The following is a 25,414-nucleotide window of genomic DNA, read 5'->3' on the forward strand; positions in this document are numbered from 1 at the left end:
CAGTGGTTAGCACTGCTGCCTCACGGCGCTGAGATCCCAGGTTCGACCCTGGCCCCGGGTCACTGTCCGTGTGGAGTTTGCCCATTTCCCCCGGAGTGTGTGGGTCTCACCTCTGCAACCCAAAGATGTGCAGGTTAGGTGAATTGGCCACACTAAAATTGCCCCTTAATTTGGAAAAAAAATTGGATACTCCAAATTTATTTAAAAAGCATTTAGCAAATAGACGTATGATCATTAAAAATGGACAGGAATAAGCTGATGAGCTGCTGTGTTCCACCAGTATAACTCAGCATGATGAGAAGAAGTTCAGTTCTTGTGCTTTTGTGTAACTTTTGATTTCCTCTGCTGTCAGGAAGTGGTGAGAAAAACTGTTAATGAGTAATTGATCCCAAGATATTCTTATCTCTCATGTCGATTGTAAATTTAGAGCTCTAACATTGTACCTTTTCGCAAAGGATTTCATTGAATTAAGTATGTTAATAGAATTGACACATTAACTTATTGGCCTGACAGACAAATAAAATCTCCACTAATTTCAAATTCTGAAGGAATACAACTCCACACCTAGAGACCAGTGAGCCTTACTTCTGTTGTGGGCAAAATCTTGGAAAGGTTTATAAGAGATGGGATGTATAATCACCTGGAAAGGAATAATTTGATTAGAGATAGTCAACACTTTTGGGTAGATCGTGCCTCACAAACCTTATAGAGTTCTTTGAGAAGGTGACCAAACAGGTAGATGAGTGTAAAGCAGTTGATGTGGTGTATATGGATTTCAGTAAAGCGTTTTATAAGGTTCCCCACGGTAGGCTACTACAGAAAATACGAAGGCATGGGATTCAGGGTGATTTAGCAGTTTGGATCAGAAATTGGCTAGCTGGAAGAAGACAAAGTGTGGTGGTTGATGGGAAATGTTCAGACTGGAGTCCAGTTACTAGTGGTGTACCACCAGGATCTGTTTTGGGGCCACTGCTGTTTGTCATTTTTATAAATGACCTGGAGGAGGGCGTAGAAGGATGGGTGAGTAAATTTGCAGATGACACTAAAGTCGGTGGAGTTGTGGACAGTGCGGAAGGATGTTACAGGTTACAAAGGGACATCGATAAGCTGCAGCGCTGGGCTGAGAGGTGGCAAATGGAGTTTAATGCAGAAAAGTGTGAGGTGATTCACTTTGGAAGGAATAACAGGAAGACAGAGTACTGGGCTAATGGTAAGATTCTTGGCAGTGTGGATGAGCAGAGAGATCTCGGTGTCCAGGGTTTGTTAAGAAGGCGTACGGTGTGTTAGCTTTTATTGGTAGAGGGATTGCATTTCGGAGCCATGAGGTCAGGTTGCAGCTGTACAAAACTCTGGTGCGGCCGCATTTGGAGTATTGTGTGCAATTCTGGTCGCCGCATTATAGGAAGGATGTGGAAGCATTGGAAAGGGTGCAGAGGAGATTTACCAGAATGTTGCCTGGTATGGAGGGAAGATCTTATGAGGAAAGGCTGAGGGACTTGAGGCTGTTTTCGTTAGAGAGAAGGTTAAGAGGTGACTTAATTGAGGCATACAAGATGATCAGAGGATTGGATAGGGTGGACAGTGAGAGTCTTTTTCCTCGGATGGTGATGTCTAGCACGAGGGGACATAGCTTTAAATTGAGGGGAGATAGATATAAGACAGATGTCAGAGGTAGGTTCTTTACTCAGAGATTAGTAAGGGCGTGGAATGTCCTGCCTGCAACAGTAGTGGACTCGCCAACACTAAGGGCATTCAAATGGTCATTGGATAGACATATGGACGATAAGGGAATAGTGTAGATGGGCTTTAGAGTGGTTTCACAGGTCGGCGCAACATCGAGGGCCGAAGGGCATGTATTGCGCTGTAATGTTCTATGTTCTACACCTGTAAAATATAATTTTCAGGGCCAGAGTGGTTGTTTGACCCATTGAAAGCTCGCTTCTGAGCAATCCTGTCTTTGTCAGACATAAATAGTGGGTAACCAATAATGTAAAGGGATCTGGAGATAGTTTTGTAAAGAGATTGAAGTGGATGAACAGCCAAGATTGTATCGAAAGGCGGAGCAAGTTTAACAGGCTGAATGGCCTACTCCTACTCCGATGTACCCATGTAACTACTGAGTAAGTATAACAGCTGCACAACCTTGCATTAATTTCAATGCCAAATCTATTGGTGAGTTGTTGCGATAACTTCTTACAATTTATATAAATGACTTGGATGAGGGGACCAAAGGTAAGGTTGATAAATTTGCTGAACTCTCAAAGTCAGATAAGCCCCAAAGGAAAGTAAGATGTGAAAAGAGATATCGATAGATTACGTGAGTGGGCAAAGATCTGGCAACTAATATAATGTGGGGAAGTGTGAAATTGTCCATTTTGGCTGGAAAAATAAAAAAGCATATTAACTAAATGTGTGAGATTGCAGAGTTCTGAGATAAAGAGGGATTTGGGGCCCCTCGTGCTTGAATACCAAAAGGCCAGTATGCAGGTACAACAAGTATTTTGGAAAACTAATAGAATATTGCCATTTGTTGTGAGGGGAATTGATTATAAAAGTAGGGAGGTTATGTGTCAGTTGTACAGGGCATGGTTGAAACCACATCTGGAATTCTGCGTAGAGTATTGATATCCTTAATTAAGTACGAAGTCTTACAACGCCAGGTTAAAGTCCAACAGGTTTGTTTCGATGTCACTAGCTTTCGGAGCGCTGCTCCTTCCTCAGGTGAATGAAGAGGTATGTTCCAGAAACACACATTTAGACAAGTTCAAAGATGCCAAACAATGCTTGGAATGCGACCATTAGCAGGTTATTAAATCTTTACAGATCCAGAGATGGGGTAACCCCAGGTTAAAGAGGTGTGAATTACATCAAGCCAGGACAGTTGGTAGGATTTCGCAGGCCAGATGGTGGGGGATGAATGTAATGTGACATGAATCCCAGGTCCCGGTTGAGGCCGCACTCATGTGTGCGGAACTTGGCTATAGGTTTCTGCTCGGCGATTCTGCGTTGTTGCGCGTCCTGAAGGCCGCCTTGGAGAACGCTTACCCGGAGATCAGAGGCTGAATGCCCTTGATTGCTGAAGTGTTCTCCGACTGGAAGGGAACATTCCTGCCTGGTGATTGTTGCGCGATGTCCGTTCATTCGTTGTCGCAGCGTCTGCATGGTCTCGCCAATGTACCACGCTTCGGGACATCCTTTCCTGCAGCGTATGAGGTAGACAACGTTGGCCGAGTCGCACGAGTACGTACCGCGTACCTGGTGGGTGGTGTTCTCACGTGTAATAGTGGTATCCATGTCAATGATCTGGCACGCCTTGCAGAGATTGCCATGGCAGGGTTGTGTGGTGTCGTGGTCACTGTTCTGAAGACTGGGTAGTTTGCTGCAAACAATGGTTCGTTTGAGGTTGCGCGGTTGTTTGAAGGCAAGTAGTGGGGGTGTGGGGATGACCTTGGCAAGGTGTTCATCGTCATCAATGACGTGTTGAAGGCTGTGAAGAAGATGACGTAGTTTCTCCGCTCCGGGGAAGTACTGGACGACGAAGGGTATTCTGTCGGTTGTGTCCCATGTTTGTCTTCTGAGGAGGGGCCACTGTCGTACTGAACAGAACGGACTACTGCAAAGAAGTATACCGACAACTGAACAACCAAGAACACTACAGACAGTTACCTGCAGATCCGACCAAGGAACACATCCGCCAACTTAACAGACTGATCAAGACCTTGGATCCAGATCTTCAGAGCACCCTACGTGCTCTCATCCCACGTACTCCCCGCATTGGAGATCTCTACTGCCTCCCAAAAATACATAAGGCCAACACACCAGGCCGCCCTATCGTTTCAGGCAATGGGACCTTGTGTGAGAACCTCTCTGGCTACATCGAGGGCATCTTGAAACCCATCGTACAAGGTACGCCCAGCTTCTGTCGCGACACGACGGACTTCCTACAGAAACTCAGCACCCATGGACCAGTTGAACCAGGAACATTCCTCGTCACAATGGACGTCTCGGCACTCTACACAAGCATCCCCCATGACGACGGCATTGCTGCAACAGCCTCAGTACTCAACACCGACAACTGCCAATCTCCAGACGCAATTCTGCAACTCATCCGCTTCATTCTGGATCACAACGTCTTCACCTTCGACAACAAGTTCTTCATCCAGACGCACGGAACAGCCATGGGGACCAAATTCGCACCCCAATACGCCAACATCTTCATGCACAAGTTTGAACAGGACCTACTCACCGCACAGGACCTTCAACCGACGTTATACACCAGATACATTGATGACATTTTTTTCCTTTGGACCCACGGCGAAGAATCACTGAAACGACTACACGATGACATTAATAAGTTCCATCCAACCATCAGACTCACCATGGACTACTCTCCAAAATCAGTTGCATTCTTGGACACACTCGTCTCCATCAAGGATGGCTACCTCAGCACTTCGCTTTACCGCAAACCCACGGATAACCTCATGATGCTCCACTTCTCCAGCTTCCACCCTAAACACATTAAAGAAGCCATCCCCTATGGACAAGCGCTCTGTATACACAGGATCTGCTCAGACGAGGAGGAGCGTAACAGACATCTACAGACGTTGAAAGATGCCCTCGTACGAATGGGATATGGCACTCGACTCATCGATCGACAGTTCCAACGCGCCACAGCGAAAAACCGCACTGACCTCCTCAGAAGACAAACATGGGACACAACCGACAGAATACCCTTCGTCGTCCAGTACTTCCCCGGAGCGGAGAAACTACGTCATCTTCTTCACAGCCTTCAACACGTCATTGATGACGATGAACACCTTGGCAAGGTCATCCCCACACCCCCACTACTTGCCTTCAAACAACCGCGCAACCTCAAACGAACCATTGTTTGCAGCAAACTACCCAGTCTTCAGAACAGTGACCACGACACCACACAACTCTGCCATGGCAATCTCTGCAAGACGTGCCAGATCATTGACATGGATGCCACTATTACACGTGAGAACACCACCCACCAGGTACGCGGTACGTACTCGTGCGACTCGGCCAACGTTGTCTGCCTCATACGCTGCAGGAAAGGATGTCCGAAGCGTGGTACATTGGCGAGACCATGCAGACGCTGCGACAACGAATGAACGGACATCGCGCAACAATCACCAGGCAGGAATGTTCCCTTCCAGTCGGAGAACACTTCAACAATCAAGGGCATTCAGCCTCTGATCTCCGGGTAAGCGTTCTCCAAGGCGGCCTTCAGGACGCGCAACAACGCAGAATCGCCGAGCAGAAACTTATAGCCAAGTTCCGCACACATGAGTGCGGCCTCAACCGGGACCTGGGATTCATGTCACATTACATTCATCCCCCACCATCTGGCCTGCGAAATCCTACCAACTGTCCTGGCTTGATGTAATTCACACCTCTTTAACCTGGGGTTACCCCATCTCTGGATCTGTAAAGATTTAATAACCTGCTAATGGTCGCATTCCAAGCATTGTTTGGCATCTTTGAATTTGTCTATATATGTGTTTCTGGAACATACCTCTTCATTCACCTGAGGAAGGAGCAGCGCTCCGAAAGCTAGTGACATCGAAACAAACCTGTTGGACTTTAACCTGGTGTTGTAAGACTTTGTACTGTGCTCACCCCAGCCCAACGCCGGCATCTCCACATCATCCTTAATTAAGGAAGTATGTATGTGCTTTAGAAGAGTGCAGAGAAGTGAGTGGGCAAAGACCAGGCAAGGAGTATAATGTGGGGAAGTGTTAGTTTGTTCAACTAATACCTGGATTGGGCATGTTGTCCTATGGATAGGCTAGGCTTGCATCCGCTGGAGTTTAAAAGAGTTAGAGGCAACTCCTGAGGTGTCTTGTCATGATTGATAATGGAAAGAATTTTTCTTCTTGTGGGAGAATCTAGGGAACTTTGTGTAAAAACAAGGAGTCGCTCATTTAAGGAAGAGATGAGAATTTTTTTCTGAGGGATGTGAATCTTTGGAACCCTTTCCTCCATGTGATGCTGAAGCTACAATCAGATCAGACATGATTTCATTAAATGGTGGAGTAGACATCAAGGGCCAAGTGGCCGACTTCTATTTTTTATGTTTGTATGTATAGCACAACAGATCGAGAAACAAGGTAACTTGGACCACAACTTTGGCTTTTAACTGCATGTACATTCTCTGGAAGTTACTGTCTATTTTGCTCCATAATGATGAGTGCTGATAACTTCACTGATATTCTCAATGCAAACCTATCTGTTTGTAGTATGCACTTATTCATTGTTACGGAGCAACATGTGAGGAGTGAAATCAAAGAAAAAATTGGTTTTGTTTCTTCTAATGAATATTGCAATTGATGTACCTTTAAATGTATTCTGACCATATTGCTTTTATTTTTGAAAACGCTAGTTCAAAGTTAGTGATTTTATTTGAAACTGCAAATAAACATAAAAGTATAGGTAAAAAGCTTCATTTATGACTTTTCATTTTGGATACCATTGTCAAAGACCAAGATCTGTTTTGCAGACATCTATAAGGTTGACAAGAGAAGACTAAGAAACTGCAGAAGTTGTAATCATATCGCACCAAGCTTGAGGTTAACGAGCATTTCAGTTATAGGATGAGGGAAATAAGTGTTGAAGAAATTGAGTTACAGTGGATGGCCATACGATATTGTTTTAATTTGTATATATATTGCAGCTTTCACATCAGTCTTTGTCACATCATAAAGAGAGGAATGACAGCAACTGGGCTGAATTTCTATCATGCAAGTTTTAAGGTTTATAGATACTAAATTTAATTCCCCACTAAATCACCTGGTAAACTAAGTTCACACTACAAATTACCATAAATTGTGACAAAAAAGTTTACCAGGTATTTAAGAGGACCCCATTTTTCTGGCCCCCAAATCATATTTTTGCATATGCTCAACATATAAGTTAACCGTTCCTTTTAACCATCACATGCTATACTTGTATTAAGAGTCAATGTCGAATTATCACACAAATGCATGCTTTACTTAACCAGTACCTTATAATTGAGTGTAAGGGACCAGGCAGATGATATGGGTTGTGTTGTGAAGATGCATGGAGGTTTAAGGCACCTCTACTTTTTGTGCTGGATGCCAATGACTTTTCACACATGCTGGTGGTTCACTTTTGTTTGTGGTGCATAAGTCGATCCCTATATTTGAGGTCACAAGACTTCAAAGGTTCATTTCAATGAAACGTCTTTGGTGCATCAATCCATTGATTGTTACGATCCAGTTGGGGACCATTCCAATTTGCTTGTTTTAATCAATAGAATTATGTCACAAGATTTCACTTTTATTTAGAAAAAGCTAACTTTATTGTGTATATATAACAAAACAAGCGCAATAAATTTATATATATATATATATATGGTTCATGACTATATATGCTGTGCACTCAGGTTTGCTTCCTACTTCCTCCAGAAGTTCTCTTATTAACCATATCAGTCTTCAAGTTATTGACTTCCATAGAGGACACACATAAGTATACCAAAATCCTCTGGAGAATTTTGCTCAGCCCAGCTTTTCTCCAAGGCAAAACTTTTCTTTACCCTCTATTCACTGTGGCAGCCTCAGCCCCTTGTATGGGTTACTTTTCCATTGCTTCCAAGCTAATCTTCTGGTTACTTTTGCAGTAAGACACTATGAGGCCTACTGTAGATTATTGCACAAGCTTCAAACTAGGCAATCTTCTATCGTTTGTTCCTCAGAAAATTCAAACTGAGATTAAAATTTACCTATCTTCCAAGCAGCCGAGAATGATGTTGGTATTTTAATTTGTCTACAGTGCAGTTCTATCTAACTGTCATTTATTTTGATTAACTTTTCTGTTAACTGTAAAGCACACGGGGTCCACATTTCCAGCTACATTGATACCAGAGAGCCTTCCTAAACATCCATTTCCATGATGACGTAGTCCACTCTGGCTTGCCCTCAAACTTTAAGTTAATTATCTCTCATTTACAATTTCTCCAACTAAGTAAGCCCACCTGCTGCTTTATAGCCGTATCTCTTGTGACTCTATTAAATGTGAGTAACCTTTTGACCTTTCATTTTTTGAGTAATTTTGGCAATCTCTAAAGCCCAGCATTTTAATTACCTTACCCTTAGAAATTTAATCTTCCCAGAACTAAAAATTACCTCTAAAATATAAACATGAGCCACGAACGAGATATTCGCAACACCATTGACCATGAATTTGCAATACAATCTAATGTGGAATGAGTTAACTTCTTGTCCCAGAGTCAGTTGCACTAACATTACTATTTTATTCACAACATTTAAGGTAATAAAGCTAATTGTTTGCTCTGTATGTAATCTGTAACAATATCACTTGGGTATAATAAGAAAACAGTGAACCAAAAGCTGCCAAAAATGTGTCAATTAATTATTTTTTCAGTAGTCACAACTGTAAGCAAGAACAGCAGTCAATTTTGTATACAGGTTGCCACATGCAACAGTGAGATGGTAACAGGATTTTGTTTGTTATATTAGTTGAGGTGTAATCCTGACCAGAACACTGGGGGAATTCCCTGTTGTTACTTGAGTGTTTCACATATACTTGAAGAGTCTTCAAAAGATGGCACCTGCAACAATACAGAATTCTCTCAGAACTGTCACATTAGATTTTACAAGTATAAGATGGCATAGAAGCAGAGAAGGAAACTATTGGCCTGTCATGACCACCTCCCATCTATGTTGAAGAAGAGATTCTGGAATATATTGAACGCTTCCTGTATGTTGGCGGCCGCCTTTGACAATGAGATCCAACACCTAATCAGCTGCTCCAGCTCCGTCTTTTACTAACTATAGCAGTGAGTATTTGACAATAAGCTCCCAGGGCAAAGTCCCAGCTCTGCAAGTCAACAAAAGCCCAAGGGTACAGAACCACATTCCTGTAATACAGTGAGATCTAGACTGTGTACCAGTGACACAGAAAGGCGCGAGAGAAGTTCTATTAGCAATACCTCTGCTACATTCTCCAGATTCAATGGGGGGGACTGTTGAACACGTACTGGTGTCCTTGAAGTAAGCTTTGCAAGCATTCGGGCAAAATTCCTGCAAAATCAACCTTGATGGACTGGATGCTGTGTCCAAATGGCTGAAAAGCATCTCCCCTGCATCTCCTCTCAACTGGCCAACATTCCTGGAGAGGAAAAGGAAAACACTTTTGGGGAACTCTGAACCTCTCAATGAAGCGCAGCAGCATTGACATTAATGACTGGGAGGAGCTTGCAATCAGTTGTTCAAAATAGTGGCAACTTGTCCATTAAGCTGCCTCATGCTTTGATTCACAACATCTTAATGATGAGACAGAGTTGTAATAGAGAAGAAAAGAAAAGGAAGCCGATTTTGCACTCTAAATTCCACTACCTCGCGGGACATCCTGTCCCATGTACTGAAAAATCAGTGGATCAAGAATCTGCATGTTCAGTCACATGAAGACCCATGGCAGAAACTCTCAAACCTAATGAGGTGTCATCCTTAAATCAAGGGACAGCCAACATTGACAATGACACCCATGCTATCTCACTGCAACAATAACTTAACTAGTACCACTCCCAACATTTTCCCAATAGCGCTGCAATGTTTATCATCTCGGATATCAACGTTCCCTGATTTATTTCCGTGTACTCCTTCTTTAAATCTGTTTGTGTGGCTTCACAAATGCAGTCAACTAGTGCACAGCCTGTGGGGGGTCTTTTGGGTTACCACACAGCTTACAGGAAACGCTGCTTGTTAGTGTGCATGATTATCACCTATTTTGAGCCATTATTATTGCAGAGATTTCTTTCACCTAGCAAACCTAGAAATGTATTTGGCTATGACATAAGAATTATTTGTATTCTACAGAAACATTGTTTTATTTTAATATGACAATTGATTTTGTCATGGTGGAAGTGTGATATTCTACTTTAAATATTTTAATTAAATGCTGCCTTTAGGTTTCTAACGTGTCTCTTTTGGTTCAGGAATTTGTTCAACTATATACCAACTATATTTTGAACCAATCAGTGGAAAAGCAATTCCGAGCTTTCAGTCGTGGTTTTCAAATGGTCACAAATGAGTCTCCCTTAAAATACCTTTTCAGACCAGAAGAAATCGAACAGCTAATCTGCGGCAGCAGGGTGAGTATTGCTTACATAGATTCACCAAAATAATTTTATTTTGCTATTCTCTTGTCTATTGATACTGATGATATTGTACAATCATACTATAATCTTGGTAAGATACCAAGGTAATAGATTCCCATCTCTGATCCTCCCAAGGGCTTTAACAGGAAAGAGTAAAAATCAAACTTATTCCACTTTGAGCAGCTGAATGTAAGTAAGCCCAGACCCACTTTTATATTCTATATACTGTGTGCTATGTACCATATACTATACTAAGGGGCTGGTTTAGCACAATGAGCTAAACAGCTGGCTTGTAATGTAGAACAAGGCCAACAGCGCGGGTTCAATTCCCGTACCGGCCTCCCCGAACAGGAGCCTGAATGTGGCGACTAGGGGCTTTTCACAGTAACTTAATTGAAGCCTACTTGTGAAATTAAGCGATTATTATTATTATTATTATTATTATTATTATTATGTATTCAGTTGCTCAGCCATTTCTTTGTTGCCTATTATGCATTCCCCCATTTCTGTCGGTAGGGGACCTACATTCGTCTTCACCAATCTCTCTCTTCATGTACTTATCTGAGAGATTATCAGAGAACAGTTTATCATTGTGTTCCAAGGCCCTTTATCTGGAATATTATAATGGCTCACATGAATATTTGTTAGATCAAATGTGGGCAACTATATCTGTTCCTCCCGGGGCGGCACGGTAGCACAGTGGTTAGTACTGTTGCTTCACAGCGGCAGGGACCCGGGTTCGATTCCTACTTGGGTCACTGTCTGTGCAGAGTCTGCATGTTCTTCCCGTGTCTGCGTGGGTTTCCTCTGGGTGCACAGGTTTCTTCCCACAGTCCAAAGATGTGCGGGTTAGGTGGATTGGTCACGCTAAATTGCCCCGTAGTGTCCAAACGTTAGGTGGGGTTGCTGGGTTATGGGGAATAGGGTAATATGTGGGCTTAGGTAGAGTGCTCTTTCAGGGGCTGATGCAGACCCGATGGACCGAATGGCCTCCTTCTGCACTGTAAATTCTATGATTTGATTCTATGATTTGCCCTTCGATAAGGTGCAAAGAAGTTCTCACCTTTATCAGAAGGAGTGCAGAAGGAGGCCATTCTGCCCATCTAGTCTGCACCGGCCCTTGGAAAGAGCACCCTACCCAAGGTCAACACCTCCACCCAATGAAATGAAATGAAAATCGCTTATTGTCACAAGTAGGCTTCAAATGAAGTTACTGTGAAAAGCCCCTAGTCGCCACATTCCGACGCCTGTTTGGGGAGGCTGGTACGGGAACCCCATAACCCAGTAACCCCACCCAACACTGAGGGCAATTTTGGACACTAAGGGCAATTTATCATGGGCAATCCACTTAACCTGCACATCTTTGGACTGTGGGAAGAAACCGGAGCACCCGGAGGAAACCCACGCACACACCGGGAGGATGTGCAGACTCCGCACAGACCTTAGCTGAACATATCTAGTAGCATTAAGGTTTTAACACCCAAATTGTTTGTTGAGGTGGGGAGGGGGAATAATTGTATAACCACCATATGAGATTGTAAGAACATAAGAATTAGAAGCAGAAGTAGATAATACAGCCCCTTGGGCGTGTTCTGCCATTCAATTTGACAATGGCTGATTTGATAATAGCCTTAATTGCACTTCCCTGCCAAACTCCCTATCTCTCTTGATTTCCCGATAGACACAAAATCGATCTCAGCCTCAAGTATTCTTGATGATGGAGCATCCACAAACGTCTTGAGTAGAAAATTCCAAAAATACGCAATCCTCTGAGTGAAGAACTTTTTACTCATCTCATTTCTGAATGACATCTAAATGGTATTTAAATGACATTCTACATGTTATCCGGAGATTTTTCCCTCGTGTTACGTCCTCAAGTAAGAGGAAACCAGTCCTCAGTGTCTGTAATGTCTCTTCTTAACACTGTTTCAATGTGATCACCTCTGATTCTTCCAAACTTCAAAGATCATATGTCCAAATTACTCAATCTCTCATCATATGACAACCCTGTCATTCCAGAAACCAGTCTAATGAACCTTGACTGTACTGCCTCCAAGATGAACTGCAGGAACTCACCAAGGATCCTTAGAAAACGCCTTCCAAACCCATGACCACTACCATCTAGATTGGACAAGAGCAGATGTTATGGGAACACCACCACCTGGAAGTTCCCCTCTAAGCCACTCACCACCCTGACTTGGCTTTATGTCACTGTTCAAAATCCTGGAACTTCCTCCCTAACAGCACTGTGAGTGTACCCACACCACATGGACTGCAGCAGTTCGAGAAGGCAGCTCATCACCACATTCTCAAGGGCAATTGTGGATAGGCAATAAATGTTGGCCAAGCCAGTAAAGCCTACATCCCTTAATTAAAAAAATATATATATTTAGAGTACCCAATTTCTTTTCCAATTAAGGGGCAATTTAGCATGGCCAATCCACCTATCCTGCACATCTTTGGGTTGTGGGGGTGAAACCCACGCAGACACGGGGAGAATGTTTCAAGTTTGTGAGATTCTTGAGTTAAAATGGGGAGAAATGTGATGGATTTTACACTGTTTAAGAGGGGGGAAGCAGAGTAGAAAGTCATTGATAGCTGGAAACAGGGACAATTAGAGAAAGATGTTTTGGGCACAAGACAAAGGAAGCATTAAAGCACTTAAGAAGGTGCCGATAGTGGCACAAAGGTAAGTGTTATAGAGTATTATTAATATGCATCTACTCATTTAAATTCATTGCTGATGTCATCAGTAAGTGCTGTAATGTCATTAGTTTAACCTTTGTGGATTCATATTTAGCTGTCAGCAGTTCTAATTCCATTCTGTTACTGTTATTTCAATGTTTAGCTAGTTGCTCCCGTTTTTGAGTCCATATTGTATTTTAAACTTTGTTATTTTTATATATTAAAGAAGATTAACTTTCACAACTTGTTTCAATTACTTTTTTGTGGTTGAGTTACCACAGTAAGATGGCAGAATGTGTAAATAGCAGAACAAAGGTTTGTGAAAGGAAAACATAAGAACAAGCGACAGTGGCCCTCTGGGGGTGGGGTGGCGAAGGGGTGCACCAGGACAAAGACATTTGAATTTAAAAGGGGGGGGGTCAAGATGGAGGAGAAAGTTCACATTCTGAAATTGTTGGAACTCCATGATGAGTCCAGAAGGCTGTAAAATGCCTGTCGAAAGATGAGGTGCTGTTCCTCCAGTTTGCATTGGGCTTCACTGGAACATTTCAGCAGGTCAAGGATAGGCATTTGGGTATGAGAGCAAGATGGTGAGTTGAAATGACAAGCGACAGGAGGGTCAGGGTCATGCTTGCAGACTGAGTGAAGGTGCTCTGCAAAGCGACCACCCAGTTTGCATTTCGCCTCCCAGTGCAGAGGAGACCGCATTGGGAGCAGCAAACGCAGTAGACCAAATTGAAGCAGTTGCAAATTTAACGCTGCTTCACCTGAAAGGACTGTTTGGGACTTTGGACGGTGCGGAGCGAAGAGGTAAAGTGACAGATGTTGTACTTTCTGCAATTGCAAGGGAAGACGCTGTGGGAAGAGAATGATGTGTTGGGTGTTGCGTAGTGGAGCAGTTCCTGTGGAATGTTGACTGGGTGGGTGAGTGAAAGATGTGGTTGGTGGTAGTATCATGCTGAGATTTGCGGAAATGGTAGAGGATGATCCTTGGAATGCGGAGCCTGGTGGGGTGAAAAGTGAGGCTAAGGGGGACCTATCATATTCTAGGAGGGAGTGGCAGGGGTGAGGGCAGAGATGAGAGAGTTGGATCAGACATGGTTGTGTGTTCTGTCAATCACAGTGGGGGAGGAACCCTCACTTCAGGAAAAATAAAGACATGTCAGAAGTGCCGTTTTGGAAGGTGGCATACGAATAGATGTGGCAAATGTTGAAAAACTGGGAGAATGGGATGGAGTTTTTACAAGAAGTGGGGTGTGATGAACTGTAGTCAAGGAAGCTGTTGGAGTAGGGTTTGTAATGAATATTAGTGGTCAGTCTATCACTGCAAATGGTGACAGACAGGTCAAGGAAGGTAAGTGTTGGAGATGGACCATGTGAAGGTAAAAGAGGGGTGGAAATTGGAAGCAAAATCGATAAATCTTCCCAGGTCCAGTCGAGAGCATAAAATTGCACTGATGCAGTCATCGATGTAATGGAAAGTGTTGTGGGAAAGGGCCCGAGTAGAACTGGAGCAAAGAATGTTCCACATATATTACAAAAAGACGGACATATCTGGGGCCCATGCAGGTACCCATAGCCACACCATTGGTTTGCAGGAAGTGAGACAAGTTAAAGGAGAAATTGTTGAGTCAAAAACAGGTTCAGCAATGCAGAGCAGAGTGGCTGTGTATGTGGATGATTCAGGCTCTGCTCAAGGAAGAAGCGGACAAACATCAGATCATCCTGGTGGGTGATGGAGTGTAGACGGATTAGACATCCAGTTGCCTGGCTTTGGGCCAGGCAACCGGAAATTGTGGCTATAACGTGGGGCATCAGCAAAGTTATGATTGTCGGTGGGAAGAGACTGGAAAAGGGCTGAGAGTATGGAGTCAAGATAGGAACAAATGAGTTTTGTGGGGCACGAACAGGTTGATATGATGGATTGATCAGGTCAATCCTGTTTGTGGATTTTGGGAAGAAGGTAGAAGTGGACCTTGCGGGCTTGGAGGACTATGAGGTTCCCATTGTGGCTGGAAGAAGCACTTCAGCAATGTGCCTGCAACTTAGTGTCGGGCCAGTGGGAATCCCGTCCATGCAATTTCACGTTCCACCCCATCTTAAAACCCGCTGGTAGTGTGAAGAGCGTAAAATTCAGGTCACTGTTTTTAGTGCCAAGAGACATTCATTTTTGACATTAAAAATTTGCCAATTTCTTTCACACTCAAATAATAAATGTAGAATTGAGATTGTATGGGGCGGCACGGTGGCATAGTGGTTAGCACTGCTGCCTCACACCACCGTGGACCCGGGTTCAATCCCGGCCTCTGGCTATTGTTCATGTAGAGTTTGTGCGTTTCCCCTGTGACTGCATTGGTCTCACCACCATATCCTAAAGATGTGCAGAGTAGGTGGATTGGCTGTGTTAAATTGCCCCTTAATTGGAAATTTTTATTTTTAAAAAAGAGATCGTAATGATACTAGCACGACTTGCATACAAATGCTTAACTCGCATATATATCATTATTGCTAATCATCCTTTGCACAGATTAAGTTAATCTGGAACATGCCCCTTTCACAACACATTCACTACCTCAATGGTGCCAAGATGCGCTGTTTTGATCCCTCTCAGTATATTCTAAAGTCCTTATCTGCAGTTTTAAATTCTTCTCTTTTGTTCTATATTATCTCAATAGCTTTCTCCACTCTCATGTCATGCTCCCACCCTCTGCTTTCTGGATTACTGCTGATTTTCCTTCTAACCTCCAAAGTGGATTAGCATTGTCCCTTGGCACTATTCCCACTAAGTCAGATGCCCAAACCATAGTCTCATACCAGTCTGTCTACCATCAAAGTCTTTTCAAAATTCTATCTCTTTGGTGTTTTGGTATGTCCCCTTAAGCATTTCTTCCTTTCCTTTGATGTCCTTTCTTGTTCCCTTGTTAAGCCCTTTCAGACATTCTGGGCACGATTTAACCACTGCGTTGTGCCTGGCGTGGATCTGGATGCACCGGTTAAATAGCAGGAAAAGCAAAAACTGAGATTCGCGCCAGGTGCGAATCAGTTTGCTATCTAAGCGTCCCGTTGCCGATGGAGAGTTCTGGATCATGCCTCAGTATATGCCTGGAGGTTGCTGTTTCTTTCCTTTTCTGTAGCCAAAAGGAAGGACAATTTTTTCTAAGATAACTGGGTCCAGGAACTCCGGGCTCAAGGGGGAGTATGAGTCCAGAAAGCAATCTGGTTTGAAGCAAGAAGACACTGTGGGACCTGGTGCGTGTCATTGATCCAAATGGGCCACCTGATGACGCAGTTGGAAAAATGCTTTCGCAGATTGCTGTTACTTTTGTTGCTGGTGTGGTGAGTGCTGCAAGTAACTGGCACAGCTACTGCTCCTGGGCCGAGAATGGCCCTGATGCGTGAGACAAGTAGCACATTGATGGACCGATCTTTTCAATGCCACAGTTCTGGACATGACAACACATTCTCAGGCTTATCCTCTGTTTCTGTTGAGGGACCTGCGAGGAGTGATACCGTGTGTTTTTTTTTGTGAAAATGAGCTGATATGGCTTTGCATTGATACCAGTATGGAACAGTGACTGTTCCTTGTTGTTTAATGGTTAGTGTTATATGTGGAATGTCATGTAGTTGATTTTCAAATCTTTGTTACCGTTGACCATTTAATAAACAAAATATTCTAAAGTGGCTTCTCGTGGGTACGTGTGCTGAGCCTCAAATGATGATTATTGCATCACATTGCAATCAAACTTTGAAGCCTGAACACTTTTAATGAACTCTAGAAGCGTCAGCACCATGGAGGCAGCAACCAACAATCAAACAGTCGAGGGCTGAGCTTCAGCACTGGAGATATCCTCGCAGCCATAGCGTATGTGTGTAGATCAAAAGGGGGCAGCTGCGCACGGTCTCACCATTGTTCCCAGCATAGGTCTGGCATCAAGGGGCTCCTGATGTAGTTGGGCGTGTGTGAGCACTCTGCAAGAAGGCAAGATACGTAACGGTGGTGTGACTTGAGGGGATTTGAGGGTCCGGGGAGAGAGCCCTATCTGACTGTTGTCCTCTCTTCATCTCTAATTCCATATATATATATATATATATATAACAATATGGCTAATTATGTTGGTCCCACAGAAGCTGCCCTCATGACGCTGATGGAAGTGGAAGTTCAGGCAACCGGATGCTGGAGAAGGTGTCAGCAGCGTTGATGCAGGCTGGAAGCAGCACCCCATGTGCAGGGGGTCACTGCACACCCTGAAGACCTGGCCACTCATCAGACCGAGGAGGAACCCAGTGGGGGATGCCAGCCACAACCCAACGTGTACAGACATCGTTGGTCTTGTGAAGCGATATTGGGCAGCATGTGCTGCAGGAGACAGTGCGGCACATGTGCCACGTCCTCGGGAACATGGCACCCCGTGGAGGAGGAGGACACTCGCTCCCGATGGCCGCGAAGGTCACCGCAGCCCTGAACATTTATGCAACCAGTTCAGTCCAGGAATGGGGCATATCACAAGCTACAGCCTACAAGTGCATCCGTGAGGTCACTGATTCTCTGTATGCCTGGACAGCAGACTATATCAACTTTGAACTAGACCAAGCCCACCAAGATGCCCGCACTGCAGGATTCCCCGCCATCGCTGGATGCTCCAGATCCAGGGGGTAATTGATGGCACGCAGATCGCCTTGCGCGCACCAGGGCATCAGGGCGTGCCCTTCATTAACACTGCCTAAATGTTCAACCCATGTGCGGCCATCACCACCGGCTCATGCAAGTGTGTGCATAATTAGCTGCATCCTGGAACAGTTTGAGATCCCCCAGCATCTCCGAGGACCACCCCAGGATGACAGTTGTACCTTGGTGGGTAAGGGATACCCGCTGAGGTCCTGGCTGATGATGTAGTGCGTAGGCCAGAGGCCGAGGCCCACGTTGCCACCACGTTGAACTGTGCATCGGACTGCTCAAAATGCGGTACAATGCCTGGACGGCTCTGGGGGTGCAATGCAGTACAACCCCTGAGGATCTCCCGCATTGTGGTGGTCTGCTGTGCCCTCCACAACCTGGCACAGCAGTGGGGCGGCATGCTGGAGGAAGAGGGACATGCGGCCTCCTCTGCGGAGGAGGAGACGGACCAGAAGTGGACGGTGGTTGAGCCTGGGGAGGAACCGCAGATGGAGCCAGAGGATGGAGGACAGGTGGCGGCAAGGGTCCAGCATGCACAGAGGACCAGGGAGACCCTCATCCTCGTCCAATTCTCAAAGGCCGAGGCTTTGTCCATCAGCCCATGCCATCCTCATTCCAGAGCCCTATCTGACTGTTGTTCTCTCTTTATCTCTAATTCCATATATATATAACAATATGGCTAATTATGTTGGTCCCACAGAAGCTGCCCTCATGACGCTGATGGAAGTCCAGGCAGCCGGATGCTGGAGAAGGTGTCAGCAGCGTTGATGCAGGCTGGAAGCAGCACCCCATGTGCAGGGGGTCACTGCACTCCCTGAAGACCTGGCCACTCATCAGACCGAGGAGGAACCCAGTGGGGGATGCCAGCCACAACCCAACGTGTACTTGGGGATTTGCCATCCTCATTCCACCCCCCAATTCCCTGACCCTCCCACCCCCCGCTCCTGACTACCTTGTTCCATCCTCCCAGGGTCTGTGTAACATCACCCCAGAACTGGAGGCCACCATCGTCTTCTTAGTGGCAGGCTCGGGTTGTCCTCCAGCACTTCCTCCTCCCTAGCAGTAGGGCCCTGGGGTCTCTGTGGAATGGAGGGGCAGCTGGAGTGACCTCCAGAGGCTTCCGCGTCAGCTGGCTCTGCCAGTTCTGGCACCTCCCTGTTGTCTCCTTGGTGTCAAAGCCCTCAGCAACTGAGCCAAGCCCTGCAATGCCCTGACAATGTCCACCTGCGGCTGTGACACATCCCTCAGTGACTGGGACAAACTCGGCTGTCCACTTGCCTATGGGGCATGTCCCTCAGCGACTGGGACATGATGTTGAGGCCCTCAGCTATGGCCGTCACAGACTGAACCATGTCTTGGACACCACCATCAAGACACTGACCTCGTGCTTCAGACTTTCCACTGTGGTCGCCACCCTAGCATTGTTAGCCTCTGTGCTACGCATTGTCGGCATCATCACCTGTGCCCCTAGCCTTTGGGACTTCTCCATCGCTTCCACCCCCTCCGTCTTGGCCCTTTCCCGCTTATAATGGGCTGTCTTCTCCCAAAGAGAATGCTTTGTGGGCCGCTCACTTGATGGATCGGGGGGGTTAATGACAGGTGGCATGTGTGGGCACCACAACTGGTCATGAAGGGATTGTGCTGGTGGGTGCCAGGATTGCTGAGGAACAAGCACGAAAATCAGATGTGAGGAGTGCGCGAGGTGATTTTATTTGGCGGTGAGGGGGTGGTGGCAGGAGGATCTGATACCAGGAGAGAGGTGGCAAATTACCCTTGCATCTCAGTGGAGGTTGTTGGTCTTCCAGCATTGTACGGCCGTCTTCCTGGTCATGCTATCCGCACTGAAAGCCACTGCCGCTGCCTCCCAGGGTGCATTGGTGACCCTGCTGCTGGTCCTCTGACCCTCAAAGGAACACGATGTCCCGTCTCTCATCCACAGTGTTGAGGAACCTGGCCAGGTCGGCATCCCCAAAGCCAGGAGCAGGTCTGCGCGTTGCCTTGCTTGTGCTTTGACTGGAGTGAGTGGTGAGAGAGCGTTGAAAAGCAGCTCCCCCTTTTTCATGGCAAGACGCTGAGGTGCGAATCTGGCGAATCAGCGAGAAAGCTGGTAATGGTGAGAAGCTCGTCGGGGCTCATTTCCAGGACTAAGTGCTGTTGAATACAGGCCACGATCTGACCAACCCAACCGTTGAGAAACACCCCGCTAATCGTGCCCTAAATAACACTGAAAAATGTTTCCGTTAAATCGTGCCCTCTGTCTCTGTTTTCTCTAGCAGATGCTACAAGGCAGAGTTTAGTTGATAATCCACAGTTTTGTACCTTTACAGAATCTGGATTTTCATGCACTTGAAGAGGCCACAGAATATGATGGAGGATTTACAAAGGAATCTCGGATAGTAAGGTATTTTGTCTTTGTGCTTAAAAACAGCTTCTTCCCCGCTGTTACCAGACTCCTAAACAACCCTTTTATGGACTGACCTCATTAACACACCACTGTATGCTTCACCTAATGCCGGTGCTATGTAGTTACATTGTGTACCTTGTGTTGCCCTATTATGTATTTTCTTTTCTTTTATTTCCTTTTCTTTTCATGTACTTCATGATCTGTTGAGCTGCTCGCAGAAAAATACATTTCACTGTACCTTGGTACACGTGACAATAAACAAAGAAATCCAAAAAAAAAAAATCCAAGAAGGGTTGCAGCAGATTAAAAGATAATGGAGGTTATTCATGAAAGCCTGCCTTCTCAACCTTGCCCCTTGCCTGAGATGTGGTGATCCTCCGATTAAACAGCCACCAGTCAGCTCTCCCTTCAAAGGGGAAAGCAGCCTATGGTCAGCTGGGACTATAGCGCATTTACCTTTACCTATATATAATCTACAATGTCAAATATGAGTCTCATTTAATTTTTTCACGTAATTTACACAACATGGTGCAGTAATGCTTCTCCGGATTAGATTCTGGTGTTTGTTATTTTCAGTAGAGTTCAGTCGGACTGTTTTAAAAGGAAGAATATTGCTTCAAGTGAGAAGTAATCTGTTGCTGTGGTAGCATCTCAATGCACAAGTAGGAGCAGGAGTAGGCCATTTGGCCCCTCAAGCATGCTTCATGTGGGCTTGGGTATAATTGTGGGCTTAACTCCACATCACTGAGTTCCCCAGATAACCCTCGGCTCCCTTGTCAATCAAAAATTTAGCTAACTCAGCCTTGAATATATTCAATGACCCAGTCTCCACTGATCCCTGGAGACCGGACTCCTTTTTTGTCTTGCATTTGCAAAATAGGAAGGAGGTTAGATAATGTGCTCCCTAGAAAATTCACCTGTTTCTAAACTAAACCTTGATTTTGAATCAAAGTGGACTAGCAGTACTTTATTTTACTTTTCTTTTTAAATGACTCTTTTTAATAAAATCGTTGTGAAAGATAGAATTAACATTTCAATTGGTCAAAACATGGATGTGCATGAAATATGGATCGAGTATTTTCTTTAATTTTACCCCATATTAATCCAGCTCAAATTAATACAGAAAGTATAGCAAAAGTAAGTTGAACCCTGACAATTAGCACACAAAGTATCCTCAAGCTTGGACCGCACAAAACTTTGATTAAAATGACCTAATACCAATTTAATATTACAATTTGGTTTAATCTCCTTCCCTCCTTTCTAGAGATTTCTGGGGGATAACCCACAGTCTCCAAGAAGAACAGAAGCGTCAGTTTCTGCAGTTCACCACAGGCTCCGACCGGGCTCCTGTTGGCGGCCTTGGCAAAATTAAGTTGATCATTACCAAGAACGGACCAGATTCAGACAGGTATGTTTTAGGCTAATATTTTTTATGTGATGGTTCCTTCATTTATAACTGCTTGTTATTGAACACTATATATGAAAATAAACAATGCAAGTAACTTAGTTGGAGTGATGCATATATTTTCAACTGGATGCTTGCATAGAGTTATACTCAATCTGAAACAGGCTGACTGATCTATGCTGATGTTTAGGTCCATGTGAACCTCCTCCCATGCTTTTTCACTTCCCTATCGGCATATGTTCCTTTCACCCTCAAGGACGTACCTAGTTTTCCCTTGGGTAGGGTGCTCTTTCCAAGAGCCGGTGCAGACTCGATGGGCCGAATGGCCTCCTTCTGCACTGTAAATTCTATGATTCTAACCTAAGCGTTTCACCTCAACTATTCCATGTGGTAACGAGTTCCACATTTTGGAAAATAAGTTTCTGCTAAGCACAAATGCACAATATGTTTGGGCTAAACAAAGATGTCCCACATCCTTAGTTCTGCACATATACGAGACTCTATGTTATGTGCAAGGCTCTTTGAGCTCTAGACCTTCTCTTCTTCATCGATTAATATCCTGTATTGACCAAACGTGCACTGAGGTGACTGGATATTTCGATAAGTCAAGTCTTCTACTATTTAGTGGCCTAGCTTAAAAAACTTGGCAGGTGGTTCAAGTTACAATTCTAACTCCTCTGATTAGCAAAGGAGTTTAATACTTTATTTGTAACTTTAAAAAAAGTTAGAAAGCAAAACAGACTCCTTGTTACTGTAACATTTGTTTTGTTACATTCTCAATTGAATGACACAATTTAAAATGTTATTAATGCAATTTCAAATACAGTAGTTGTCGAGAACTAGTTGAAAATCAATACAACCAACTCCAGGTGTTCAGGAACACCATTCTTAGAGCACATTTTGCACTGATGTGATTTAATTTGTGCAATCTGAGACATTTTCTTCCAGGTAATTGTAATCTTTAAATGTTATTATTGATTGGAGTTGAGGGTGGGTCCTATTAATCTGAACAAACTCCATCCATCACATCACTATCTTTACTAATCAGATTTGATGGAATGCATTTAAAATCTCCAGAGCATCCTACTAACAAATGCTGAAGTATACAAATAGCACTTCGGCAATACAGAATGTTCTGTACTAACGAATGCTGAAATGCTGTAACTTAGTTTTTAATGCACTTGTTATTCTTTTCTGAGACAATGATGTCAGTGCTTTCAAAGACTGTTTACTTGCCATCAGTTACAAACACACGCTCTCAGCCTTGGTTCACTTTCTTTGAATTGATATATCCAGAATTGAAATCCAGAGTTAGAAAAATAATTTCTTCAAGTTTTTTTTCTACTTTACTGTCAATAGCAGGAAATTATCTTTGCTCTGTCATCAATTATACCCAAGACTAAATTACAGCTTGTGCTGATATCCTTGTTTGCGAAAAGAAAACGTTGCCTATTTTCAAAAGTGAAACTCTGCAAGATTATCCAAGCAAACATTAGATTATCAATATGTCATATGGCTAAGCTGGCATGATGATGAGACAAGTAAAGAGCTGCCTGTGCCAAGTGAAGCCATAGACCAGTATATATCATTACTTTCAGGAGATGAGGAAATTGGTTAATGGGACTCATAGTTAACCAGGCTGTAGACCATTTGATTTGAGGACTGAACTGTTGTGGTTTCCCTGTAGAATGTAACTGAATTGTTTGACATTGGTAAGCATTGGTAAGAATGCTTCCAACGTCAAACATAATGCGGAAATACTCATACTTTGGCAAGTAAAGTAGAGCCTACATTTGGGAAACATAGGTATGGATGTTCATGTGAAATTACTCTCTACAGTAAGAGAGAACTTTTGCCAGTTGCATCATATGCTTATGACCAGAACTGCACTGTGCTCCAGACCCAGCTTTAGTCCATAAGACATAGGAGCAGGAGTAGGCCATTTGACCCATCATTAGCCCAGGAGAGACAGTCAATTTGCAAGGATTTTCCATGGATTCTAATTTACTTCTCCCTGGTACAGTGCTGACCTTGCTCTCCAGTACTCTGCGTTTTGGAATCTGAGCTGCGCATTATATTTATAATGTGATCTAAAGTCTGCAGTTCATGTCTCAATCCACCAAATTTTGACCTACAGATAAATTTGATCCAACATTAACCCTCACCCTCTTTACATAACCTTTAACGTAGCAAAGGGGAATCATTTTACTGCAGTAGTGTATAATAATGTGTAAATAGCGTTTAAAGGTAGCCTCAGACTTGCATGCCATTTATTTTGGTAATATAGTTTGATACACTGTGGATTTAGACTCCTGCTGTCATGGGATTCAAATCCAGGACCCCAGTGCATTACCATGGTCTCTGGATTACTAGTCCAGTGACAATGCCACTGTGCCACCGCTTTCCCATGTGACAAAAAACAAAATGCTCAATCTCTGGGATTGACTGTTTGAATAGCTGTCACACAGACAGAGAAGCTTCATTGCCACTATAGATGCTGAGTAAAGAGATCGCCTTTGCACAAAAACTGGAACTGCTGGTTAGGCTGGGAGTTAAGAATAGGGCCCTGATTTCAAGGGGGAGGAAGAAGGCTGGGATGGAGGGGCTGCCGAGTTGTGAACAGGGAATTGGGAATGAGGATAGTGCGGCTTGGTGGGAGAGATGGAAAGAATTGTACCTCTTTTTTTTCCCACCCTTGGATTTCTCGCTTCACCTGTTCTCAGGTGGCATTCTGGTTCTTGAAACTTCTCAGAACAGCTGCAGCAAAAAAAATATTCTCAACAACAGGGACCTCGATCTTTATCAGGTAAGCTTAAAACGCAGTTGTAGAAATTGGGTGTCCCAATGTTGCATAGGCAGAACGTCCTTGATAAAACCTTCAGGATTGCCTCCAGATAGAGTTGGCAACCCTATGCCACTAGCACTTCAGGTCCTGGTGAACTGATAACATCCTACCTGTTCCCAAACATTAGTCCCTGCAACACAAGGAGAGAAGGATCCCAGAGAGGTTTTTAGTGGATAATAACTTTTCACCCTGCATCCCACCCCCACCATATTCCCCACACTGCCCCAAATTTGGTTGGGATCTTCCAGATAATCTGCGTTGACAACGGTGAGCTTATCCTTAGCAGGTTGTCAGTATGTACCACATCTCAGCATCACTGCATACCTTTCTCAATGGAAAAGGACCTTGGGATGTCTTTGAACTAAGAATCTCAACAAAGGAAATGAACTGAAATCACATTCTGCCGGCAGGGCTCCAGAATTGACCATGGCACTATGCAAGGATGAGGCTAAGTAATTCTGCAAGCCGATCCCTGAATATTTGGTAGACCTGGTTTTCTGTACATAGGAACAGGAGTAGGCCACTCAGCCTCTCGAGGCTGTCCTGGCATTTAATGAGAATCATAGCTGATCTGTGACCTAACTTTATATACCTGCCTTTGGCCCCATATCCCTTAATATTTTTGCTGAAGAAAAATCTTATCTATCTCAGATTTAAAATTAACATTAACATTCGGCATTTTAAAAATAAGGATGTCCTTAATTTAAATTTTTCACCATATTCCCACATCTCTCAGCTTTTCCCTTAGCTCATTTAACATTCATAGAACATAGAACAGTACAGCACAGAACAGGCCCTTCGGCCCTCGATGTTGTGCCAAGCTTTGTAATTGTTGATGAATCAGAACAGCTGGTTGAATGCAGAATTAAAAAAACAATTAGGGATAAGCAATAAATACCAGCAATACCCAAATCCCACAAACGGGTTTGGAAAAGCAGCAACACAAACGTACCAAATTCTCTAACTTACTGGGGTGTGGACTGTTTTATATTTATCCATAACTTATATCTCCTCAAACCCATCAGAGCAGGTTCAGGCTCTGTTGTGATATTCTCCATTCATAGACTCATAGAAATATACAGCACAGATGGAACCTGTTCAGCCCATGCTATCCATCAGCCATTGTCCTATAGCCTATCGTATTCACCTCGGAGATAATACCTTAACCCCTGCCGAATGTTCCAACTCAGCATGCTCACGTACTGGATTGTATCAATGTATTTCCTATTTTATCTTGC

At 44.1% G+C, this 25,414-nt stretch overlaps 1 protein-coding gene across 3 annotated transcripts in view; it reads left to right on the plus strand.

The window, feature by feature from the left end:
- Nucleotides 1-25,414, plus strand: part of LOC140408883 (ubiquitin-protein ligase E3A-like) — a 63,852-nt gene that overhangs the window by 29,492 nt on the left and 8,946 nt on the right. For 2 of the 3 annotated variants that reach the window (XM_072496720.1, XM_072496722.1), the window contains exons 7-9: nt 10,001-10,156; nt 19,850-19,923; nt 21,191-21,334. In XM_072496720.1, coding sequence (XP_072352821.1) covers nt 10,001-10,156; nt 19,850-19,923; nt 21,191-21,334 — 374 coding nt within the window. Of the gene's footprint in view, nt 1-10,000; nt 10,157-11,843; nt 13,031-19,849; nt 19,924-21,190; nt 21,335-25,414 lie in introns of those variants that run through there. The other variant, XM_072496721.1, reaches the window with a different exon arrangement.

The sequence above is a fragment of the Scyliorhinus torazame genome, chromosome 3 (assembly GCF_047496885.1).
Source record: "Scyliorhinus torazame isolate Kashiwa2021f chromosome 3, sScyTor2.1, whole genome shotgun sequence".
In the NCBI taxonomy this organism is placed as follows: Eukaryota; Metazoa; Chordata; class Chondrichthyes; order Carcharhiniformes; family Scyliorhinidae; genus Scyliorhinus; species Scyliorhinus torazame.